At 40.6% G+C, this 23,105-nt stretch overlaps 1 protein-coding gene across 4 annotated transcripts in view; it reads left to right on the plus strand.

Annotated features, from left to right (window-relative positions):
* The window catches only part of HELZ (helicase with zinc finger), a 236,830-nt gene that overhangs the window by 21,043 nt on the left and 192,682 nt on the right, over window positions 1–23,105 (plus strand). For all 4 annotated transcript variants that reach the window (XM_058284578.2, XM_058284577.2, XM_058284579.2 and 1 more), the window contains 2 exons: window positions 15,608–15,835; window positions 18,269–18,305. In XM_058284578.2, the coding sequence (XP_058140561.1) occupies window positions 15,626–15,835; window positions 18,269–18,305 (247 nt within the window). In that variant the 5' untranslated portion in view covers window positions 15,608–15,625. The remainder of the gene's footprint in view (window positions 1–15,607; window positions 15,836–18,268; window positions 18,306–23,105) is intronic.

The raw sequence follows: 23,105 nt of genomic DNA on the forward strand, positions 1-23,105 counted from the left end.
TAGATGTTCCACAGTTTGCCTACTGACTCATTAAAGCACATTGGGTTGTTTCTAGTTTTGGGCAATTATGAATGAATATGAATAAAACTGCTATAAATATTTGTGAGCAGATTTTTGCATGAACAGAATTTTCATTTCTCTAGAGCAGATGTCCAGGGGTTGCCTTGCTGGGTCATATAGTGAATGCATATTTAACTTCATAAGAAACTGCTAACCTTTTTTCTAGAGTACTGTCCATAAGTACCATATGTACCGTATGATACAGCAGTGTATGAAAGTTCGTTCCAGTTACTCTGCATTACTTCAGCGATTGGTATTATCAATAATTTTTATTTAGCCATTCTAATAGGTGTGTACTGGTATATAATCATGACATTAAATTGCTTTTCCTTGATGACTAATAATGTTGAACATCTTTTCATGTGCTTATTTGCCATCATTATATCTTCTTCAGTGAAGTGTCTGTTGAAATCTTTAGTCTAGCTTTTAACTGGGTTGTTTTTGTTCTTCTTGAGTTTTTTTTTTTAAGGAAGTACCAGGGATTGAACCCAGGACCTTGTACATGGGAAGCAGGTGCTTTACCACTGAGCCACATCTGCTCCTCAGTGAGAATTTTATTTTTCATTTGTTTGGAAGTTTTTAGGAAGTACCTGGGACCTCATACCATGGGAAGCAGGCACTAGACTACTTGAGCTGCATTTGCTTCCCTTGTTGAAATTTGAGAGTTCTTTTATATATTCTGATACAAGTTCATTTTCAGAAATGTGATTTGCAGATATTTTCTTCCAGTTTTTAGCTTGCCTTTTATTTGTCTTAGTGTCTTTTGCAGTTCAAACGTTTTTTAATTTTGATAAAGTTCAATTTATTGGGAAGCAGATGTGGCTCAGGTGATAGGACCTCTGCCTACTATATGGGAGGACCCGGGTTTGATCCCTGGGACCTCCTGGTGAAAAAGAAGAGAAAAAGTGCCTGCATGGTAGGCCGATTGCCCATGTGATTGCCTGTGTGGCGTGCTGAGTGCCTGTGTGGTGAGCCAGGTGCCTGTGTGGCAAGCCAGTGCTTGTGCAAGTGCTTGTGCAGTGAGCCAGTGCCCGCGCGATGAGCCAGTGCCCGCGCGATGAGCCAGTGCCCGCATAGCAAGCCGAGTGCCTGCGTGGTGAGCCAGTGCCTGCGCCAAGTGAGTTTTGCAGCATGATGATGACACAACAAAAGAGACAAAGGGGAGAGTCAAGATGAAGTGCAGTAGAGACCAGGAACTGAGGTGGCGCAATTGACAGGGAACCTCTCTCCACACCAGAGGTCCCCAGGATTGAACCCCAGTGAATCCTAGAGGAGAAAGGTGAGAAGACAAAAAAGAAATAAATACAGAAGATGACACAGAAGATGGACATAGCAAAAACAGCAAGGTGGGGGAGGGGGAGGCAAAGGAAAAAAATAAAAAAAGTTCAATTTATTGATTTTTTCTTCTTCTTAGAATTGTGGTAAGATGGCTATATTTTAAAACAAATTTCTGTTCTATAAAAATGGTGAAAAATAACTTTGGGTATGGTCTCATGAAGTTCATTTATAGAAGGGCACAAAAGTCATTTTTTGAAGAGGTGGTGCTAATTAGCAGCCTTCTTAGCTGTGGGACACAGGACTTTTGCCTAATCAAAGAAGATGATTGACTTAAGTTTGTATGTGCTTTTTCAGGCTTTAAAAAATTTTTTTTATGGCTATCACTAACATGGTGGTTATTAACCTAGGTATAATATGTTTTTTGGAGGTACTAGAGATTGAACTTGGGACCTTGTACATGGGAAGCAGGTGCTCAACCACTGAGCTACAGAAGGAATACTCCACTCCCCCCTAGGAATACTTTTTTCCCCCTGTTTTTAAAAAAAATTATTGAAGTGTATCACTCATACATAAACATACAAAAACAATAAGTGTATTGTAATATCATTTATGCATGAACATACATAAGCTATAAGTATGTAGTGAAAATTGTGAACTTACAAAGCAGATTTACATGGCATCATACAGGGGTCCCATACATCAAATACCCTGCATTGTTGTGAGACATTGGTTACAAATTGTGAAAGCATATCATCCAAATCTTACTACTAACTTTAGTCCATATATTACATTTGGTGTATTTTTCCCCAACCCACCCTATTATTACCTTTTAAAATATTTTAATTATAGAAGTTGTTAACTTACAAAACAATCATGTACATGTACAGAATTCCCATGCAACACCCCTCTATCAAAGCACTACACCGTGCTGGAACATTTGTTACAGATTATGAGATAATGTCATCAGACTGTTACCACTAATCATGATCCATAGCATACATTTGGCACACTTTTTCCATACTTCCCCATTATCAACACAGTACCTCTTTGGCATAGATGCATGAATATTATAGTATTGCTGTTAACCACAGTCCATAGGTCACTCCAGTTGTATTTTTCCCATGCTCCATATTTTCACCACCCTGTAGTAGTGATGTACATCTGCTCTAGCTCACAAAGGACACTCTTGCATCTTTACCATCAACCACATTTCTCATCCACCTCTGGGTTTACTGTTATTCAGTCCCTAAAGTATTCTCTAGCTTTCTTTCAATTGACATTTATATCCCTAGACTACCATTTCCAGCCACATTCCCATTTATAAAGCAGAGGTTATCATTATAATGTGTTACCATCAACTCTACATTTCCACACTCTTTCAGTAGAGTTAATTAAAACTTCTACATACATTAAGCATCAGTAGTTCATCTCAGTCCTCCTCTTATCTCCTTTAAGTATCCACCACCTGCCACCAGGTCTTGACAATATTTGCCTACATTTTCTTCTAGAAGCTTCAAGGTTCTTGCTTTTATATTTAAGTCTTTGATCCATTTTGAGTTAATTTTTGTATAAAATGTGAGATAGGGGTCCCTTTCTTTCTTTTGGTTATGGATATCCAGTTCTCTTAGCACCACTTGTTGAATGGACTGTTTTGCCTGAGCTGGGTGGTTTGGGCAGGCTTGTCAAAAATCACTTGACCATAGGTGTGAGAGTCTTGTTTCTGAACCATCATTTCAGTTCCAGGGGTCCATGTGTCTGTTTTTATGTCAGTACCGTGCTGTTTTTACCACTGTAGCTAGGTAATATGATTTAAAGTCCAGAAGTGAGAGCCCTCAACTTCGCTTTTCCTTTTTAAGGTGTTTCAGGCTATTTGGGACCCCTTACTCTGCCAAATAAATTTGATAATCATGTATTCCATTATTTAAAAAATGCTGGTGGAATTTTTATTGGGATAGCATTGAAATCTGTATATCAATTTGGGTAGAATTGACATAATGATATTTAGTCTTCCAATCTGTGAGCATAGAATGTTCTGCCAATTATTTAGGTCTTTTTTGATTTCTTTTAACAATGAGTTGTAGTTTTCTGAATACAAATGCTTTACATCATTGGTTAAGTTTATTCCTAAATATTTGATTTTTTTAGTCCCTATTGTAAATGGAATTTTCTTTTCCCTGACTTCCTTCTATGATTGTACGTTACTACTGTCTTTTTTTTAATTTTAATTTTTAAATTTTTTTGTCTTTATTTTTTTAATGTTACATTAAAAAAAATGAGGTCCCCATATACCCCTCATCTCCCTCACCCCACTCCTCTGCCCATAACAGCAACCTCCTCCATCTTCATGAGACATTCATTGCATTTGGTGAATACATCTCTGAGCACCGCTGCACCTCATGGTCAGTGGTCCACAACATAGCCCACACTCTCCCACAGTCCACCCAGTGGGCCATGGGAGGACATACAATGTCCGGTAACTGTCCCTGCAGTACCACCCAAGACAATGCGCCCACATCACATCTCTTCCTCCCACTCCCTACCCCCAGCAGCCACCATGGCCACTTTCTCCACACCAAGGCCACATTTTCTTCAATTACTAATCACAATAGTTCATGAATAGAATATCAGTAAGTCCACACTAATCCATACTCTATTCCTCCATCCTGTGGACCCTAGAATGGCCATGTCCACTCCACATCTCTATCAAGAGGGGGCTTAGATTCCACATGGATGCTGGATGCAATTCTCTTGCTTTCAGTTGTAGGCACTCTTAGCTCCCTGGTGTGGTGGTTGACCTTCTTCACCTCCATGTTAGCTGAGTGGGATAAGTCCAAAAAATGAGAGTGTAGGAGCTGCAAGTCTGTCAATGCCCAGGGCCTGGCTATCACATGGTCAGTCCAGAGATTGAGGTCCCCTGGGTATACATTAAACCCCAGCACCAACTATAGTTCTGGTAAAAGTCACAGGAGAGGCTTGTGAACAAAGATCACATCTGAGTCCAGCTCCATCACACAGAAACACAAACTCCAAAGTAGGGCCAACTGACAGGGCACTGAACTCCATCTGCCATGATCATAGAACCTGTGGGTCTCTGCAGCCCTCAGAAGAACCAATACCTGGGGTTGCATCTACTTTTATCTGTCTCTGGGACTCTGCTGAGGTGTGCATAAGGGCAACCTCCTGGCTCTTTTTGGAGACTCATAGCCATATAAACTCATTTGTCCTTTCCATTTCCCCCTTTTATTCAGGTCAAAAAGCATTTTTAACTCCTGGTATTATATGTAGACTGAGATATTTTGCTGGTCCGAGTTGACTCTTTTATTCAAGGTCATTTTCTAGTTGCATCATCAGCTGGTACTTGGTAGTAATCCCTCGGTGCCAGGGAGGCTCATCCCCGGGAATCATGTCCCATGCTGGGGGGAAGGCAAAACATTTACATGCTGAGTTCAGCTTCAAGACTGGCCACATTGCAACACGGAGGCTCTCAGGAGGTAACTCTTAGGCACCCTGCAGCTGTAGGCCTTGTTCTTATTTCAGGTGCGCAGGCTTACAAGCATAGTCATTAGTATCAAGGGCTCATTGTTGGACCTTCCTTCTTTTTTGGTCTTTGCCGTTGCACTTGGGACTACTGTCTTTTAAAGTCTATTTCATCTGATACAAATAAAGCTCTTTGGCCTTTTTTTTTTTTTTTGCTACTGCATGCATGGACTATCTTTTTCTAGCCTTTGACTTTTATTTATTTATTTATTTATTTATTTATTTATTTAATTTCCCCCCCTCCCCTGGTTGTCTGTTCTTGGTATCTATTTGCTGCGTCTTGTTTCTTTGTCCGCTTCTGTTGTCGTCGGTGGCACGGGAAGTGTGGGCGGCACCATTCCTTGGCAGGCTGCTCTTTCTTTTCACGCTGGGCGGCTTTCCTCACGGGTGCACTCCTTGCGCGTGGGGCTCCCCTACGCGGGGGACACCCCTGTGTGGCACGGCACTCCTTGCGCGCATCAGCGCTGTGCATGGCCAGCTCCACATGGGTCAAGGAGGCCCGGGGTTTGAACCGCGGACCTCCCATATGGTAGACGGACGCCCTAACCACTGGGCCAAAGTCCGTTTCCCTCTAGCCTTTGACTTTTGATTTGTTGGTATCCTTTTGAACTAAGGTGAGTCTCTTGCACACCGCATATAGGTGGCATATTTTCTTATCTATTCTGCCAATCTGTGTCTTTGATTGAGGCGTTTAATGTATTAACATTCAATGTTACTACTGTAAAGGCAGTTCACCCATTTTGACCTTTGGGTTTTATTTGTCATATTTATTTTCACCACTCTTTTGAGAATTTTAGTTAATTTTGCTGATATAATCTTCATTTCTAGACTCTCTTCCAAGCCTCTTTCTCCTGTCTTTTCTTTTCCAATTGTAGCATACCCTTTAGTATTTCCTGCAAAGCTGCTTTCTTGGTTACAAACTCTCTCAGTTTGTTTATCTGTAAATATTCTAAACTTACCTTCATTTTTGAAAGACAATATTGCCAGATAAAAGATTCTTGGCTAAAAGTTTTTCTCTTGCAGTATCTTAAATATGTTATACCACTGTCTTCTTGCCTCTATCGTTTCTTTTTTTTTTTTTAAAGATTTAAAAAAAATTTTATCCCCCCCCACTCCCCCCATTGTCTGCTCTCTGTGTCCATTCGCTATGTGTTCTTCTGTGTCTGCTTATAGTCTCATTAGGTGGCTCCAGGAACTGATCCGGGGACCTTCTGGAGTGTGAGAGAGGTGATTACTCTCTTGTGCCACCTCAACTCCCTGTTCTGCTGCGTCTTTTTTTTTTTTTAATAAAGATTTTAAAAAAAAATTTATTTCTCTCCCCTTCCCCCCACCCCCCAGTTGTCTGCTATCTGTGTCTATTCCCTGTGTATTCTTCTGTGACCACTTCTGTCCTTATCAACGGCACCGGAAATCTGTTTCTTTTTGTTGCGTCATCTTGTTGTGTCAGCTCTCTGTGTGTGCGGCGCCATTCTTGGGTAGGCCACACTTTCTTTCGCTCTGGGTGGCTCTCCTTACGGGCACACTCCTGGCGTGTGAGACTCCCCTATGCGGGAGATACCCCTGCATGGCACGGCCCTCCTTGTGCACATCAGCACTGCACATGGGCTGGCTCCACACAGGTCAAGGAGACCTGAGGTTTGAACTGCGGACCTCCCATGTGGTAGACAGACGCCCTATCCATTGGGCCAAGTCTGCTTCCCTGCTACGACTTCTTATTTTCTCTCCTCTGTGTCTCTTGTTGCATCGTCTTGCTGCGCCAGCTTTCAGTGTCAGCCGGCACTTCTGTTTGAAATGAGGTGGCTTTCGCGTGCTGGGTGGCATTCCCATGCGGGGGGCACTCTTGTGCAGAGCAGCATTCCAGTGTGGATCTGCTTGCCACGTGGGCCAGCTTGCTCTCACCAGCAGGCCCTGGGCATTAAACCCTGCATGTCTTATATGGTAGACAGGAACCCAATTGGTTGAGCCACATCCGTTTCCCTCCATGGTTTCTAATGAGTTATCAGTACTTAATCTTATTGGATGTCTTTTATAGGTGATGTATTGCTTTTCTCTTGCTGTTCACAGAATTCTGTCTTTGTCTTTGGCATTTGACATTCTGATTAGTATGTGTCTCGGAGTTGGTCTATTCAGATTTATTCAGGTGGGAGTACGTTGTGCTCCTTGGGCACAGATATCTATGTCCTTCAATAGAGTTGGGAAATGTTCTACCATTATTTTTTCAAATATTCCTTCTGCCCCTTTTCCCTTCTCTTTTTCCTCTGGATCAACCATGACATGCATGTTGCATGTCTCTTGCTGTCGTTTAGTTCCCTAAAACTGTGTTCAATTTTTTCCATGCTTTTCTTCATCTGTTCTTTTATATGTTTGCTTTCAGAGGCCATTTTTTTCAAGCTCATCAATCCTTTCTTCTGTCTCAATTCTGCTGTTACATGATTCCAGTGTATTTTAAATTTCATTTATTGCTCCTTTCATTCCTGTAAGATCTGCTATTTTTCTATGTCTGCTTTCAAATTCTTCTTAGTAGTCATCCAATGTCTTCTTAAAATCCTTAATCTCTTTAGCCATCTCATTGAATTTATTAACGAGATTTGTTTGAACATCTGTGATTAGTTGTCTGAACTCCTTTCTGTCATCCAGAGGCTTATCTTGTTCCTTTAACTGGACCTATCTTCCTGTTTCTTGGTATGGATTGTAATTTTTTGTTGGTTTCTTTGCATCTGGCTTACTAGGTGTGTTTATTCTGGGTACAGTTCCTCTTTTTAGTTTAGGGTTTCCTTCCCTTTCTCCCTTTCTGGTTGTGTAGTAAGAGCCGAGGATGTAATTGTTGCTGTAAACTCTGGAGGTTCTAGCTGCCCGCATTGCCCCAGGGACTGATGTAGCTTCTTCTACCTTTCCTCTTTGCCAGGGGTAGGGACAGAGCCACAGCAGTGTATAATAATCCAAGTTGTGCAGGCCTAGACTGTCATTGCCCACAGAGACTGATGAAGTTTCAAGTTCCTTCCTTCCCTGCCTGGGGTGGGGTTGGAGCTATAGGTGTGGGTAGCAATCTATGCTGTGCAGGTCAGAAATGACCGCAGTTGCCCCATTAGGCTTCTGACTATTCAGTCTGTGCCAGCTCAGTGTACCTGCAGTTACCCAGAGTCTGGTGCAGGGCTCGCCAACCTCCTCCTTGCCAGAAGTTGGGCTGAAACCTAGGCTAGGGCTGCTGTCCGATCTGGGTGGAAAGAAACTGACCCCCTACCATCACCGTGATTTTCAGTCAGCACGGCTTTCCCTCATGCTGGGGGCAGAGTCAGAATGGCGGCTACTAGTTTCTTTCTTACTTGGATTCAAACTTAAGTGGTTCTTAGGGTTATACTTCAGCTAGCCGCATTTACTAATCCGTAGTTGAAATTGATGGCCAACCATCTCTCCCTCCCTTGTTTTTGGGAAATGGAGTTTCCAACTCCAGCCCCAGAGTGGCTCCTGAGGCAGCTTGTGCCGCCAGAGTAGGATGATCACCAGCCTTGGTGGTGTGGCCTGTGTTTTCCTGGAGAGTGTGGCGCAGGTCCTCCTGCTTCCTTCTGGTAGCCAGTCCCTACCAGCACTGTGATTTTCAGACTGCCCAACTTCCCCTTGTTCTGGTGGTAGAGTTGAAATGGTGGCTTCCGGCCTCTTTCTGATTTTAATAGGTTCAAACTTTAGCTCTTCTTAGGATTATACTTTAGCCCACCAAATTCACTAATCAGTAGGTGAAGTTGGTGCCCAACAGTCTCCTCCTACCCTGTTTTTGGAAAGTGGAGGCTCCAATTCCAGCCTCGGAATAGTTTATGAGGTGGCTTGGGCTGCCAGTGGAGGATGGGCACTGGCCTCGGTGGAATGGAGTAGTATACTCTCAAATCATCTCTGCAATCTTCTACTTCCATTCTTTCAAGGATGTTGCAGGATGCTCTTCTGGTCTCCTGGAGCCCCCAAATAGGTGCTTTAGTTAACTCTGGGTGATTACTAACGGCACTGTAGCACCAACAGACTCTAGGAGCTCCTTACTCTGCCGCCATCTTGCCGATTGTCCCCCCAGGTATACTTTTATAATGCCCAGCTATCTAGGAAATTAGTCTTCAGTGTTGTTCCAGATTTAAAGTTGTGGTATTTTAAGTCACATTTGATGCTCTTGTGATGTTAGTGCCTGAATTTAAGTTTCTACTCCATTGGGACAGCATTAGAACCTTCATTGCTTCTGGGTTCAGAATCAGTGTTGTGGTTAAAAGTATGAGTTCTGTCAACGTATGTGGCTGGATATGAATTCTGCCTTTGTCATTTACTGTGTATGTGGGTAACTGCTCTGTGCTTCTCTTTCCACATATATAAAATGGGATTGATAATAATGTTCACTTTAGGGTCATTTTAAAAAATTAAATTACATTACTTAGTCTTTTAAACAGTATCTGGCAACAGTAGGCCTTCAGTAAATGGTTCTTATTATTACTACTGAAGTAGTAATATATTTATACATTATAATAATGTTGTTTAGCCAAATGTCTTGCTTTATATTTTCAAGAAACAGAATAACCAAATGTCACACTAAATCGTCTCTCCCCTGACCTCTTCTTTTTCCTCTGTACACTTATTGTTACTAATAGTAAAAGCTATATGCCGCATCATTAATAATCATGTGTATGGGCTCTGTTTTACAAGAGACTTTACTTACATGAGCTCATTTGGTTTTCACACCTAGTGAGGTACTGATCAGATTGTGTAATATATATATGTCAGTCAGTTAGGACTTTCTTGGTTCCAAGTTCCTGAAATAGCAACCTAAATTGGCTTAAGCTAGAAAGAAGTTTCTTGGTTCCCCTAACTACAAAGTCCAGACACAGCTGTTTGGATTCAGGGCTCAAATGATGTCATCAGGACTCAATTTCTCCCCATGTATCAGCTCTGCCTTTTTCTGTATAGGTGGCAGTTGCAGGCACTATGTATTACAAAAATGGCCAGGGTTACATTTCAACCTCTGCAGCCTCCCAGATTTTAGATTCAGCAGGAAGGAGGAATACCTTTCTCTTTCCCAGAAGCCTCAACCAAGTCTCATGATGTCTCATTGGCTTTTTTTGGGTCACATATCCTTCCTGAGCCAATTCCTGTCTTGGGATATGTGAGGCTCTGATTAGTCAGTTCTAGTCACATGCAACCTTTGGAGCCCTGGTAGAGTCAGCTCCTGAGAAACCAGCATGGATTGACTGGGGGAAAGGTAGATTCTCAAATGAAAATTGTGGGCTTTTACCACCAGGAAAGGATACTGGGTGGCAAAACAACTAATGTCCATTGCATGGTGTTAGTCTCTTTACAGGTCAGCAGTAGTTAATGGATTTGGATTAGAATCTTGGTTGCTGATCCAGCTTTCTTGCCCAGGAAGTCATACCCTTCACATAAATGTTCCCCAGAGGTATAGGAGAGTGTTGAAAGTTATAGTGTTGGGAAGCAGATGTGGCTCAAGTGATAAGAGCTTCTGCCTACTATATGGGAAGACCTTGGTTTGATCCCTGGGACCTCCTGGTGAAAAAGAAAGGAAAAGTGTGCCCATGTGGCAAGCCAGTGCGGTGTGAGTGCTGCATGGTGAGCCAGTCCCCCGCAAGTGAGTCATGCAGCAGGATGATGACACATCAGAAGAGAGACCAGGGGAGAGTCAAGGTGAGGCGCAGCAGAAACCAGGAATTGAGGTGGTACAATAGACAGGGAATCTCTCTACCCATCAGAGGTCTCCAGGATCAAATTCCTATGAATCCTAGAGGAGAGAAAATGAGAAGAGAAGACAACACAGACAGCAAAAACAGCAGGGCAGGGAAATAAATAAATAAATAAATCTTTAAAAAAACAAAAGAAAGTTACAGTGTTATGTTCTCTTCTTGAAAATTTGGGTAGTTTTAACAGGAAGAGGAAGAACCAAGGCAGATAGAGGTGAATCTCAGCAGTAGAGGAATGTGATGCTTCTTCCTTTACTGCTGTGATTAATGTGACTCAACTCAAGGATTTCCATTCTCAGTGCCTCTTATCCCCAGGGTACAGACTCTTTGGGACGCTGCTTGGTCAGTGTCTGCTCTTGTATCAGGCGGTATGGCCAGGAGGGCAGAATCACATACCGTAGAAATGAATGAATCTGTGTGTCCTAGAAAAGGGTGTCAGCTACACAGTGAAGTATATCTGGGAGCTGGCCTAGTATAGAAGATTTCTAGATCTCTCCCTTTGTATTTGCTATAGTCTGTTTTAGAATGGCCTGAGACATTTTCTGTCCTTGGCAGTTTTTATCTTTATGTTTGAGAAAACACATTAGCTTCTAAAGAAGGTGTAGCGAGGTCATGCTGTTTTCTGAAAAAAATAAAACAAAAACAAAAAAAACAGAAAACTGTTGAACAGAGACCTGTCTTTGTTCTGAGATCCACATTACAGTAAAGTACACATAATGAATTTTGAGTAGGCTTTTGTTAGAAACTAATTATCAGAGTTCAGTTAACAAAGGTATTTGTAGTAGAAACATTAACATTCACTTCTGAGGTAGGTCCCTGACCCTAATATGTAGGTAACAGTGCTATTTGTATCAATGACAGCAACTCTGTAAATAAAGTGATTTTCCTTTAAACCTCCTGAAATTAATTGTTCTGCCCCTAATCTCTACTTTTATAATAATGTTACTGTGATCTCTGTGGCTAATGCTTGGTGACTAATGCTAACATTGGTGACTAATGCTGACATTTCTCTTTGTGATCTTCATCATTGCAGTTTGAGGAGTTAACTAGTCTTTGCCAGTGATATGCAAATGTACTTATTTCTGTTATGGCTATCCTTGCATGACCATTACTAGCTTAACAAAATGGAGAAAATAGTGAAAATAATTCCTGTATCATGTGGTAAAATTGTTCTTTTTTTTCCTATAAATGCAGTATCTTATGATAAGATAAATTCAATATTTTGAATTTCAGGGAAATAACAATGGCTAATACTTATTGAGCACTTATTATGTGTCAGGCAGTCTTTTAAGGGCTTTGCACATATCATTTCACTTATCCTTACAGTCATCCTAGGAGGTTAGTAGTTTTCTTACCATTTTAGAGGTGTGCAAGTTGAGATACTTGAGTTTAAGTTGTATGCCTTGGACCACATAGCTGGTGAGTGAGTGACTTGGTAAGTAATGCAGCTGAGTTTTGAACCTAGATCCTTTGGTTCCAGAGACTGTACCCTGGATCACTGTGCTACATTCTCTCCCAAAGAAAGATTTTAGCTTGTACATTATTTTTGATTTTCTTGTTAATTCTTTTTGTAATATTTATTTTTCTAGATCTGGGCTGGGGATTTTGTAGGAAAGATTTGCTGATTCTAAGACCTTTGATATCCATGGATTTATCTCTCTGCCGTTGCTGTTATCTGCAGGGAAACACTATGCTTGTCTGCATACTGTGGTTCTCAGCCAAGAACAATTTTGCCCCCGTTCCCCAGGGGACATTTGACAATGTCTAGAGACAATTTTTTGGTTTTCACAAGTCATGGGGTAGGGATGCTACTGTCATCTAGTGGGCAGAGGCCTGGGATGTTTCTAGACATCCTACAATGTATAATATAGCCTCCACAGTAGAGATTTATCTGACCCCAAATGTCAGTAGTCCAGTTCTGAGAAACTTGGACCTATATTACAGTACTCTGTTGGGTTATCTTGTGAATAATGCAATTAGATTTCACTTTTTTAATGTTAAAAGTGTCAATTTGTTAAATGTTTTCAAATAAGTTTTTTTTTTTTTAATTAAAAATTTCAAAACAAGAGTACAGAGAATACTGTTTCATACCCCTTGTATGTGCCACCTGTATTTACAAATGCTAACACAGGCTGCTGAAGTTCTTTTTGAACTTCTTATTCCATTCCTTATATACTTACACATTTTTGATATTCTAAGAGATTCAAAAATTGAAGGGACCTAGACTTTTCTGATATCTTTTATCTTGCCCTCACTCATTGCTGCTGTTATTTAGCCTGCCCATCAACAACTTTCTCCCTTCATCTTTCACTGGAGGGTATAGGCAGCAGGTGACTCCAGAACAGCTAGGTGAAGGTAGGGTCAGGTTGTCATTTTCAAAACTGGTGAGGCCAGGCAAAGAATATATGTGTTAGGCCGGAGAAAGGAGGACGGCATAGATCAAAACCTTTGGACCAGTTGGTAAGTTGTAAATATAGGAAAGAACAGGAGAGTAAGTAAGGTGGATGCAGGCAAGAAATGCTATCTATAAGCTTGATAGAGATAGTGATCGGGATCAGGAAGAGTGTTTCTCTGAAGCAGTCTCATGACTGTCAGGCCAAGGGATTTTAGTCTCTGTTCAGGTCTTCTTTTCCTTGCTATGTGAGTACACATAACTGGGGAGAAGGTGTACTTGAATTCTCACAATCTCTTGAACTATTTTAGCTGCCTCTTACTAAAGACTGTGTTTGCATCTGGTTTCTTCCTCTTCTAACCAATTCTTCATAGGATGTGAAGATTTTTATTTACTTATTTCTCCCCACCCTGTGTCTTTAGGAGGCACCAAGAACTGAACCCGGGACCTCCGATGTGGAAGCGAGGTGCCCAGTCACTTGGGTCACCTCTCTTCCCTGCCTTTTTTTTTTTTAAATAAGATTTATTTATTTATTTATTTCTCTCCCCACCCTCCCTGGCCAGTTGTCTGCTTTCTGTGTCCTTCGCTGTGTGTTCTTCTGTGTCTGCTTGTATTCTTGTCAGCGGCACCTGCAATCTGTGTCTCGTTTTGCTGTATCATCTTGCTGTGTCAGTTCTCCGTGTGTGTGGTGCCATTCCTGGGCAGGATGCACATTTTTCGCACTGGGCGGCTCTCCTTACGGGGCGCACTTCTTGCCTGTGGGGCTCCCCTACGTGGGGCACACCCCTGTGTGGCACGGCACTCCTTGCGTGCATCAGCACTGCATGTGGGCCAGCTCATCACACAGGTCAGGAGGCCCTGGGTTTGAACCTTGGATCTTTCATGTGGTAGGCAGATGCCCTATCTGTTGGCCAAAACGGCTTCCCAGTTCCCTGATTTTTATTTTTAAAATATTTTGTTCGTTCGTTCATTCATTCATTTCTTCCCCCTCCCTCCATTGTCTGCTCTCTGTGTCCATTTGCTGTGTGTTCTTCTGTGTCTGCTTGTATTCTCATCAGGCAGGTCCAGGAACTGATCCTAGAACCCTCTGGAGTGGAAGAGAAGTGATCATTCTCCCGTGCCACCTCAGCTCCCTGTTCTGCTGCATCTTCTGTTCTCTCTCCTCTGTGTGTCTCTTTGTTTTGTTATCTTGCTCTGCCAGCTCTCTACATGGGCCAGCATTCCCATGTGGGGCATACTCTGCGTGGGCCAGCACTCCATGTGGGCCAGCACTCCACATGGGCCATCTCGCCACACGGGCCAGCTTGCTTTCATCAGGAGGTCCTGGGCATCGAACCCTGGACCTCCCATATTGTAGACGGGAGTCCAGCCACTTGAGCCACATCCGCCTCCCTCCCTGCTTTTTTGTTTTGTCTCTCATTGTTTTTCCTTCCTTTACCTCTTGTCATGTCATCTTGCTGCATCAGCTCGCTGCACCTGCCCATCATGTTAGCTCGCTGTCTTGCTTGTCCTCTTAGGAAGCACTGGGAACTTCTGCTCCATGCTTAGTTGTGTCTCTCATTATGTTTTTCTTTGTATGTCTCTTGTTGTGTCATCTTGTTGTGTGAGCTGCCCTTCATCCCAGCTTGCTATCTTCTTTAGGAGGCATGGGGAACTGAACCATGGACTTCCCATGTGGTAGGCGGGAGCTCAGTCGCCTGAGCCATATCCACTTCCCAGGATATATATTTGATAGTATCCTTATTTATTTAAAAACTTTCCAGTGTGCTCCACTGCCTATAGAATAAAGCCCTTACTTCTTGTTGTGTCATTTGGAGTCATTTATAGCTCTGCTTCTTCTACCCACTCATTCTGTGTTTAAACCATGTACTTTTTCTTTTCTGATTTTGCTTGAATTCTTTATCTGAAAAGCTCCCCTTTGCTCTTCCTTTTATCTCTTCGTGGTGAATTCTTATTTACCTTTCAAGGTCAGCTCATGCCTTTAGGCAGATGGAATAAGTTTTTCTTGTAATTGTGCAAAATGCCTCTCACTAGAATCTGAGTTTCTTGAAAGCAGTTGATATGTTCCATCTTTGTACCATCAGCACTGCTAACACAGGGCCTGGCTTTCAAGAAATGCTTGCTGAATTGAATTGATAGGTCAATCAAACTTCTGTATTGGCCAGTTTTTTTTTAATCCATGGGGGGCAAATTATATGCAGTATAGATTTTGATTCTCTGTAATCACAGTTAACAAAACTGTAAGGAGATGAATTTGGAGGTGTAGATATGAAATACTTGAGTACCTTCTAGTTAAAACAATCTTTCATGGTTTACTGTACTTTGTAGTATTCAAAGCCATGTCTCCTTTATAAATTTGTCTCACTTATGAATTTAACGTATTGTTGGTAAGGTGCTGGTTTGTGGTTGGCATTTTGTGTAAAGGCATCGTAATATATAAAAGAGAAGTATAGACTTTGTAGCATCAATAACTGCTGCTTTTTTTGTGACCTTGATCTAAAGGCTAGTTGAATGTAACTGTTCAAAGAGGTAATTAAGCCAACTGAGATAAGAATGGGGCTAGAATGTATAATTAATACATCTTAAAAACTTCTCTCACTTGTCCTTTCTCTGTCTTTAGGATTTTTGTCCCTGAGTCATGGAAGACAGAAGAGCTGAGAAGTCATGTGAACAAGCATGTGAATCACTTAAACGGCAGGACTATGAAATGGCCCTCAAGCACTGCACAGAGGCCCTCCTTTCTCTAGGCCAGTACTCCATGGCGGACTTCACAGGGCCATGTCCATTGGAGATAGAATGCATCAAAATTGAGAGTCTTCTTTATAGAATTGCCTCATTTTTGCAACTGGTGAGTAAACACTATATTAGCCAAAAATGAACTGTGTAAAATGACTTTTTTCCATTGAGTGGGAACTACTGTACATCTCTATACAAATCATCCAATTCTAGGCTGAGGATATGAATGAAATGGCTGGTGATTGCTAAATATCTTTCCTGGCAAGCAACTATGTTTTAAACTTTGAAAATGGTACTGTTGTGTATCATTTTGGATTATTGACTCATTCAGCAAATGTTGATTGAGTTCATGCTATGTGTTAGTGCCCTAGACACTTGGTGTATATTGGTGAAAGAGAAAAGAAAAGATCCCTTCTTCATGATACTTTGGTAGGGAAATAGACAATACATTATATAGATTGTTTGAAGGTAGTAACTACATGAAAAAAGTAGAAAAGGGTAATGGGAGATCAGGAGTACTGGAATTAGGGATGAATTATGATTTTAAATAGGATGGTCAAGGCTGGCCTCATTGAGGTGATGTGCAGGAGGTAAGGACCATGTGGAAATCTGGAGAAAGAGCATTACAGACGGAAGGAACAGTCATTGCAAAGGTGCCGAGTTAGGAGCATACCTGGCACATTTGAGAATGGCTAGGAGGACATTATGACTGAGTACAGGAGGGAAGAGTAGTAGGAGGTAAAGTTGGAAAGGTAATAGGGATAGACATTGTGGGGCCTTTAGGTCATTGTAAAGATTTTGGTTTTTACTCTGTGTGAGGTAGGGTGCTATTATGGTTTGTTTGTTTTTTTTAATTTAAAGATTTATTTATTTCTCCCCACCCCTAATTGCTTGCATTTGCTGTGTCTGTTTGTTGTGTGCTGGTCTTTTTAGGAGGCAGCAGGAACCAAACCTGGGATCTCTGATGTGGAAGGGAGGAATCTTTTAAACAGATAAAGGTAGATACAAGGGCATTAGTTTAGAGGCTATTGGAATAATCCAGGTAAGAGGTAACAGTGGCTCTCAGACCAAAATGATTGTAGAGTTAGTGAGAAGTGGTTAGGTTTTAGTTATAATGTGAAGGTAGGACTAATAAGATTTCCTAATGAACTGAATGTGGGGAATACAAGGAATGAGAAAATAGTCATAAATAATTCACTGACTCACTTTGAGGTTTTTTTTTTTTTTAGCAATTGGAAGAATGGCGTTTCCTTCAACTGGGATGAGAAGGCTGTGGATGGGGAACAGGTTTTGTGGGTGGGGAAAGATGGGAATTCAATTTTGGACATATAGGTTTGATATTTCATTGAGATGTCCAAGTGGAGGTGTTTTTTAGCATTTGAATATGCACGTCTGGAGTTTGGGAGAAGGTCTCAGTTAAAGATATTAACTTAAGAGTCTTTGGCATATAGGTGATATAGATGTTGAGCCTGGGTAAAACCACCAAGGAAATGAATGTAGATATAGAGAATAGGAGAGGACCGGGGACTTTGTGTTGTGGTGCGACAGTGTTAAGAGGTTGGAGAGAAGAAGAGGAACCAGCAAAGCAGCCTTCAGAGCAACTTGTGAGGTAGATGGAAGACTAAGAGAGTGAGTGAGCTGGAAGCCAATGAACAAAGTTTATCAAATGAGGGACTGTTCAGTAGTGTCAAGTGCTATTAATAGATAAGTCAATATTAAGAAAAGACTGAACCATGACCATATCCAAATAGGTGTCTTTGGATACAGAGCATAAATCTATTTGGATACAATGGAGGCCATTGGTGACCTCAGTGAGAGAAGTTTCTTCTGTCATTGATTATTTAAAGACAATCACGGGAAAGGAATTGAAGACATGACTAAACAACTCTTGAGGAGTTTTGCAATAGAGGTACAAAGAAAATGGAGTGGTAGCTGGTAGAAGTGATGTTAAGAGAAGGTTTTTTTTTTTTTTTTTTTTTTTTAAGATGGGAGAAATAACAGCATGCTTCAGTGTTTATAGAAATGATCCAATAGAAAGCAAAGAAAACTTAATGATGTAGGAGAAATAGAGGAGCCTTGTTGGAGTAATATTCTTGAGTAGGTGACAGCAGGATCTGCACAAGTGGTAGGGTTGGCTTTAGAAAGGAGCTGGCTAGTTTATCTTTTGACAGGTGGAAGGCAGAGAATGTGTGTATGGATGCTGGGAAGCAGGTAGATGTGGTAGTGATATTTTCTCATGGCTTTAGTTTTCTCAGTAAAGTCAGCTGAGAGAGAAGATGGGGAAGGAGGTTTTGGTGATTTGAGGTTAAAGTGAGAAATAGAGGAGTATGAGTGAATGGACTAGGGAAGTATAGTATGTTTATTTGTAGATTATTTTATAATTCTCAGATTAAAGGTAAAACAAAGGTAGCTTTGCTCTGTGCATATTAAATTTGCAACATTAATGTTTAAACTTTGAAACTAAGCTGGGCTGCTTTTAGATAAAATCTTTGTTGCAAGCAGCCCTTGAGTTATTTAATTTTATCTTGTATCTTTTATTTTGCAGAAAAACTATGGGCAAGCTGACGAAGATTGTAGGCATGGTATGTTTAAAAATGGGACTCTTTCCTGAATTGAAGATTTTGAATTATATAATTGAACAATGTTTGAGGTTTGATTTTTTTCATTTGCTAATCTCAAAAGCAATTTTAATATTTTTAAAAAACCTTACTGTGGTGACTGGTGATTAATTTGGAAAATTATTTTTTTGCTCTGCCTGGTGCAGTCATTAATATTGTTGTTACTTCTGAGTGTTGACATCCTATAATTTCTCTGGGAACACTGATATGTCCTTTTTAAGGAGTAATTCTAGTCAATAGAGCCATAATGTAAGAAATGTAGCACAAATTAAAATGTTAAACCTGGGTAAATTGAGAGGATGGGCCTATCTTTCCTACATTCCCATCCCGTGCCTCACTGGAAGATTTTCCTTAGAAAGAGAGAGAGATTGACTACTTTTAGTGCTTTTTCCTTTGTGTTCTTTGGGGCAGGAAATTGAGATTAATAAGATTCCTGTTCTTTTAGTACTTAGAGAATAGAAATCCTTCTTGATTGCTGCCAGTTCACTAGAATGAATCTAGAAGTAAGAGGGAGAAGAGTTTAATGTACATTCTCTCACACTCTTAGTGGAATTTTTTGCATACCTCAGTGATTTGGATAATATAATGTTTCATTCAGAAATTTTGGGAGATGAGGCGTTTAACATATTTATTTTTTTCTATTAAAACTCCTTTATGCCAAATATGTTAAAGGTATTAACTATTTTTCTTATATATTACATTCTCATGTTGAATAACATAATTTAACCATTTATTAAAGAGTCATTGACCTCTTTGAATCTTCCTTCCTATTTTACACGTTAGGGCTTAATTAGAATTTCAGAAGTATCTAGTACTGTGTTAGTCAGGGTTCTCTAGGGAAGCAGAATCTACAAGAGATACCTGTCAATAGTGTGCGATTCTATAAGAGTCTCTCACGCAGCCGTGGGGATGCACAAGTCCAGGTTCCACAGGCAGGCTGTAACCAGGGGCTGCAATGAAAGTGCTTTGAAGCTTCTTGACAACTGCTGGGAGATGTTGGCTGTCCAAAAACAAGCTGGGAAATTCTCTCTCAAAGGCTGGAATCACTTCCCCTTTTAAGGCATTCAGCTAATTGGGTTAGGCATCACTCTTGCTGACGGCAGTCTTCCTGATTGATGTAATTATAACCAGCTATTATGATTTACCACTGCAGTAAAGTCAATGGTGACTAAAGTCCATAAATGCCCTTGTATTATAGTTAGCCTAGTGCTTGCTTGACGAAACAACTGGGCACAATTACCTGGCCAAGTTGACACAATAACCTAACCATCACAAGTGCAATCTTCCTTAAAATAGACATGCACACATGCATGAATCCTGCTCCCAATGGACATTTTAACATTTTCAATAAGCGAGATAATACAAGGGAATATGAAGAAGAGAGTGATTCCCCTATCTTCTCCCATCTGAAGAAATCATTGTGTTAGTAGTTTGCTGTATCTTCCACAGCCTCTCTATAGTAATAAAAGCAAATGTTTACAATACACAGATAGGGTTTTTCCTTTTAAACTTTAAAAATAAATAATGTGATCATCAAAAAGTACCTTGCTTTCTCATTTTGCAGTATGTAACGGATGTCTTTCTAAGTCAACATACTAGCTCCATCTGTGACTTAATATTCCATAGTATGGATATGCATAAGTTTATTTAGTCACTCCTGTATTGTTGGGCATTCAGGTGATTTTAGTTTTATAGTTTGTCCTTATAAACATTCTGTCTTTGGTTCCATAGGATAGTCCTAAAAGTTGGGTTTTTGGGTTAAGGAATCTTTATTTATAATTTTAATATACACTGTGAGCTTAGTTTTCGAATGCATACAGCCACCAGCAGTGTATGAGAATGCCCATTCCTTATAATCTTACTGATACTATGAGGTGTGAGAAATAGTCTCTCTTTAATTTTCATTTCCTTGAGTACCAGTGAGGTTAATCCGGTCTTCTCATTTTGGAATTGTGGAAGCAAAAGTTTCAGAAGGGTAATTGACTTAAGAAAAATCACAGAAGAGTAAATGCTGTTGGTGAAAGAACTTAGGGGAAAATGTTCCATTTTTTCCTAATTGTTTTGCTTAGCACTTAAAAATTAGGTACTATTTTATAACTATTTAATTATCAAAATAAAAGCTTAACCAATGCTGCTAAAGTTGTAATGAAATATGAGTATACTCTTGTGTTGTTGGTGGGGTATAAAGTAGAATGAAGCTTGGTAATGTTTTCATACACTGTGACCCACTAAGGTAATTTCTGGGACAATATCCCAAGTAAATAATCCAAAGTAAAAAATTACATGCAGAATAGTGTTTGTTACTGTGTGTAAAAGTGAAAAATTGGTTAGCTTGCAATAAGAGAGGAACACATTAATTATTCTGTGCATTCCTTGCTGCTATTTAAATGATAAGAACTTAGAAATGCTTATTTTTAAATAAACACAAAATCAGTGTGTAAAAAATTGTTCATTTGAAATAGACAGTTGAAAATATTGGCCAAGTGTATGTTGGTATATTGGCAGGTTGTAGTGTTAGAGTTCTGCTATTATGTATGATTTTTTTTTCCCTTTCAATTTTTGATAACACTATTATTATTTTTTTCTTTATTAGGGAAATTGGGGGTTTACAGAACAATCATGCATAAATATATAATTCCCATATACCACCTCAATATAAACAGCTTGCATTGGTGTGGTACATGTGTTACAATTGATGATACCACATTTTTATAATTATACTATTAAAGTATTAGGGTTCACTGTGCATTGTAGTTCCATGGATTTTTTTTAGGAAACCACTTTTTTTTTAAGATTTATTTTTTATTTATTTCTCTCCCCTCCCCCAATTGTCTGCTCTCTGTGTCCATTTGCTGTGTGTTCTTCTGTGTCTGCCTGTATTCTTGTCAGCAGCACCCAGAATCCGTGTCTCTTTTTGTTGTGTCATCTTGCTGCATCAGCTCTCCGTGTGTGCGGTGCCATTCCTGGGCAGGCTGCATTTTTTCATGCAGGACAGCTCTCCTTGCGGGTGGGGCTCCCTTAGCGGGGGGGACACCCCTGTGTGGCAGGGCACTCTATGGGCCAGCTCACCACATGGGTCAGGAGGCCCTGGGTTTGAACCTTGGACCTCCCATGTGGTAGGCAGATGCCCTATCCATTGGGCCAAATCCACTTCCCCACTTTTCTTGATACATATTAATAAAGCATACAGTTCATCAAAAGTGTATAATCATTGGTATTTGGTATAATCACATAGTTGTGGATTCATCTCTTCAGTCATTATTAGAGCATTTTCATTATCTCCATAATAATAATAAACAGAAAACAAAAAAATTCTTCACCTCTCAGTCTCTCTAATACACAGCTGGCTATTCCTTCACAATTATTTATTTATTAAGCAGTTTTATTGAGATGTAGTCACAACCCATATGATCGATCCAGAGTGTATAATTAGTGGCTTTTAGTATAATCACAATGTTGTGCATTCATCCCTACAAAAAATTTTAGAACAATTCCATTACTCTGAGAAGAAAAACTCCATACCCCTTAGCAGTCCTTCCCCAACCCTACATAACCACTAATCTAATTTCATCTTTATAAACTGATTTATATTTGCATTTTATATAAATGTAAGCATGCCATATGTAGTACTTAGTGTCTGGTTTCTTTCATTTAGCATAGTGAGTTTTTTTTTGGTCTGATATTAACATCTTATAGTATTAACACATTTGTTCATTTTCAAAGAAAAATGGTCTTATATATGCAATTTTATCCATATTCATTTTTCACATGCAGTATTACTGTGCTATATAGTCCCATGTTACATTTTGTAGCTTTCCTTTTTTAATCAAAGATTTATTTAATTATTTTTATTTCTACCCCACCTTGTTGTTTGAGCTCGCTGCCTACTTGTCTTCTTTTTATTTTTTTAAATAATTTTTTTTTAAAGATTTATTTGTTTATTTAATCCCTCCCCCTCCCCTGGTTGTCTGTTCTCTGTGTCTGTTTGCTGCGTCTTGTTTCTTTGTCCACTTCTCTTGTCGTCAGCGGCCCGGGAAGTGTGGGCGGCACCATTCCTGGGCAGGCTGCACTTTCTTTTGCACTGGGCGGCTCTCCTTATGGGTGCACTCCTTTGCGCGTGGGGCTCCCCTACGTGGGGGACACCCCTCCGTGGTGGACACCCCTCCGTGGCGCGGCACTCCTTGCGCGCATCAGCACTACGCATGGGCCAGCTCCACACGGGTCAAGGAGGCCCGGGGTTTGAACTGCGGACCTCCCATGTGGTAGACGGACGCCCTAACCACTGGGCCAAGTCCGTTTCCCTTGTCTTCTTTTTAGAAGGCACTGGAAACCAAACCCAGGGCTTCCCATATGGGAGGAGGTACCTAATCTTTTGAGCCATCTCTGCTCCCTATTTATTGTGTCTCTCCTTGTGTTTCCTCCCTGTGTCTCTTGGGTGTGTCATCTCATTGTATCATCTTGTTGTGTCAGGTCGTTGTGCCAGCCCATTGTGTCAGCTCACTGTCTCGCTCATCTTCTTTAGGAGGCATTGCAAACTGAACCTAGGACCTCCCATGTGGCAGGCGGGAGCCCAGCTGCTTGAGCCACATCCAGTTCCCTAGCTTTCCTTTTAGTAGTATACATGACCTTAGACTTTCCCTTAAAACCACTTTCATACCTACATAATAGTACTGCTCATTAGAAACATTATGTTGGGCTTTCACCTTTTCTATTTATTTCCACATGAATAGAAAGGTTGGGCTTTCACCATTTCTATTCATTTCC

This window comes from Dasypus novemcinctus, chromosome 21 (assembly GCF_030445035.2).
Source record: "Dasypus novemcinctus isolate mDasNov1 chromosome 21, mDasNov1.1.hap2, whole genome shotgun sequence".
Taxonomy (NCBI): domain Eukaryota; kingdom Metazoa; phylum Chordata; class Mammalia; order Cingulata; family Dasypodidae; genus Dasypus; species Dasypus novemcinctus.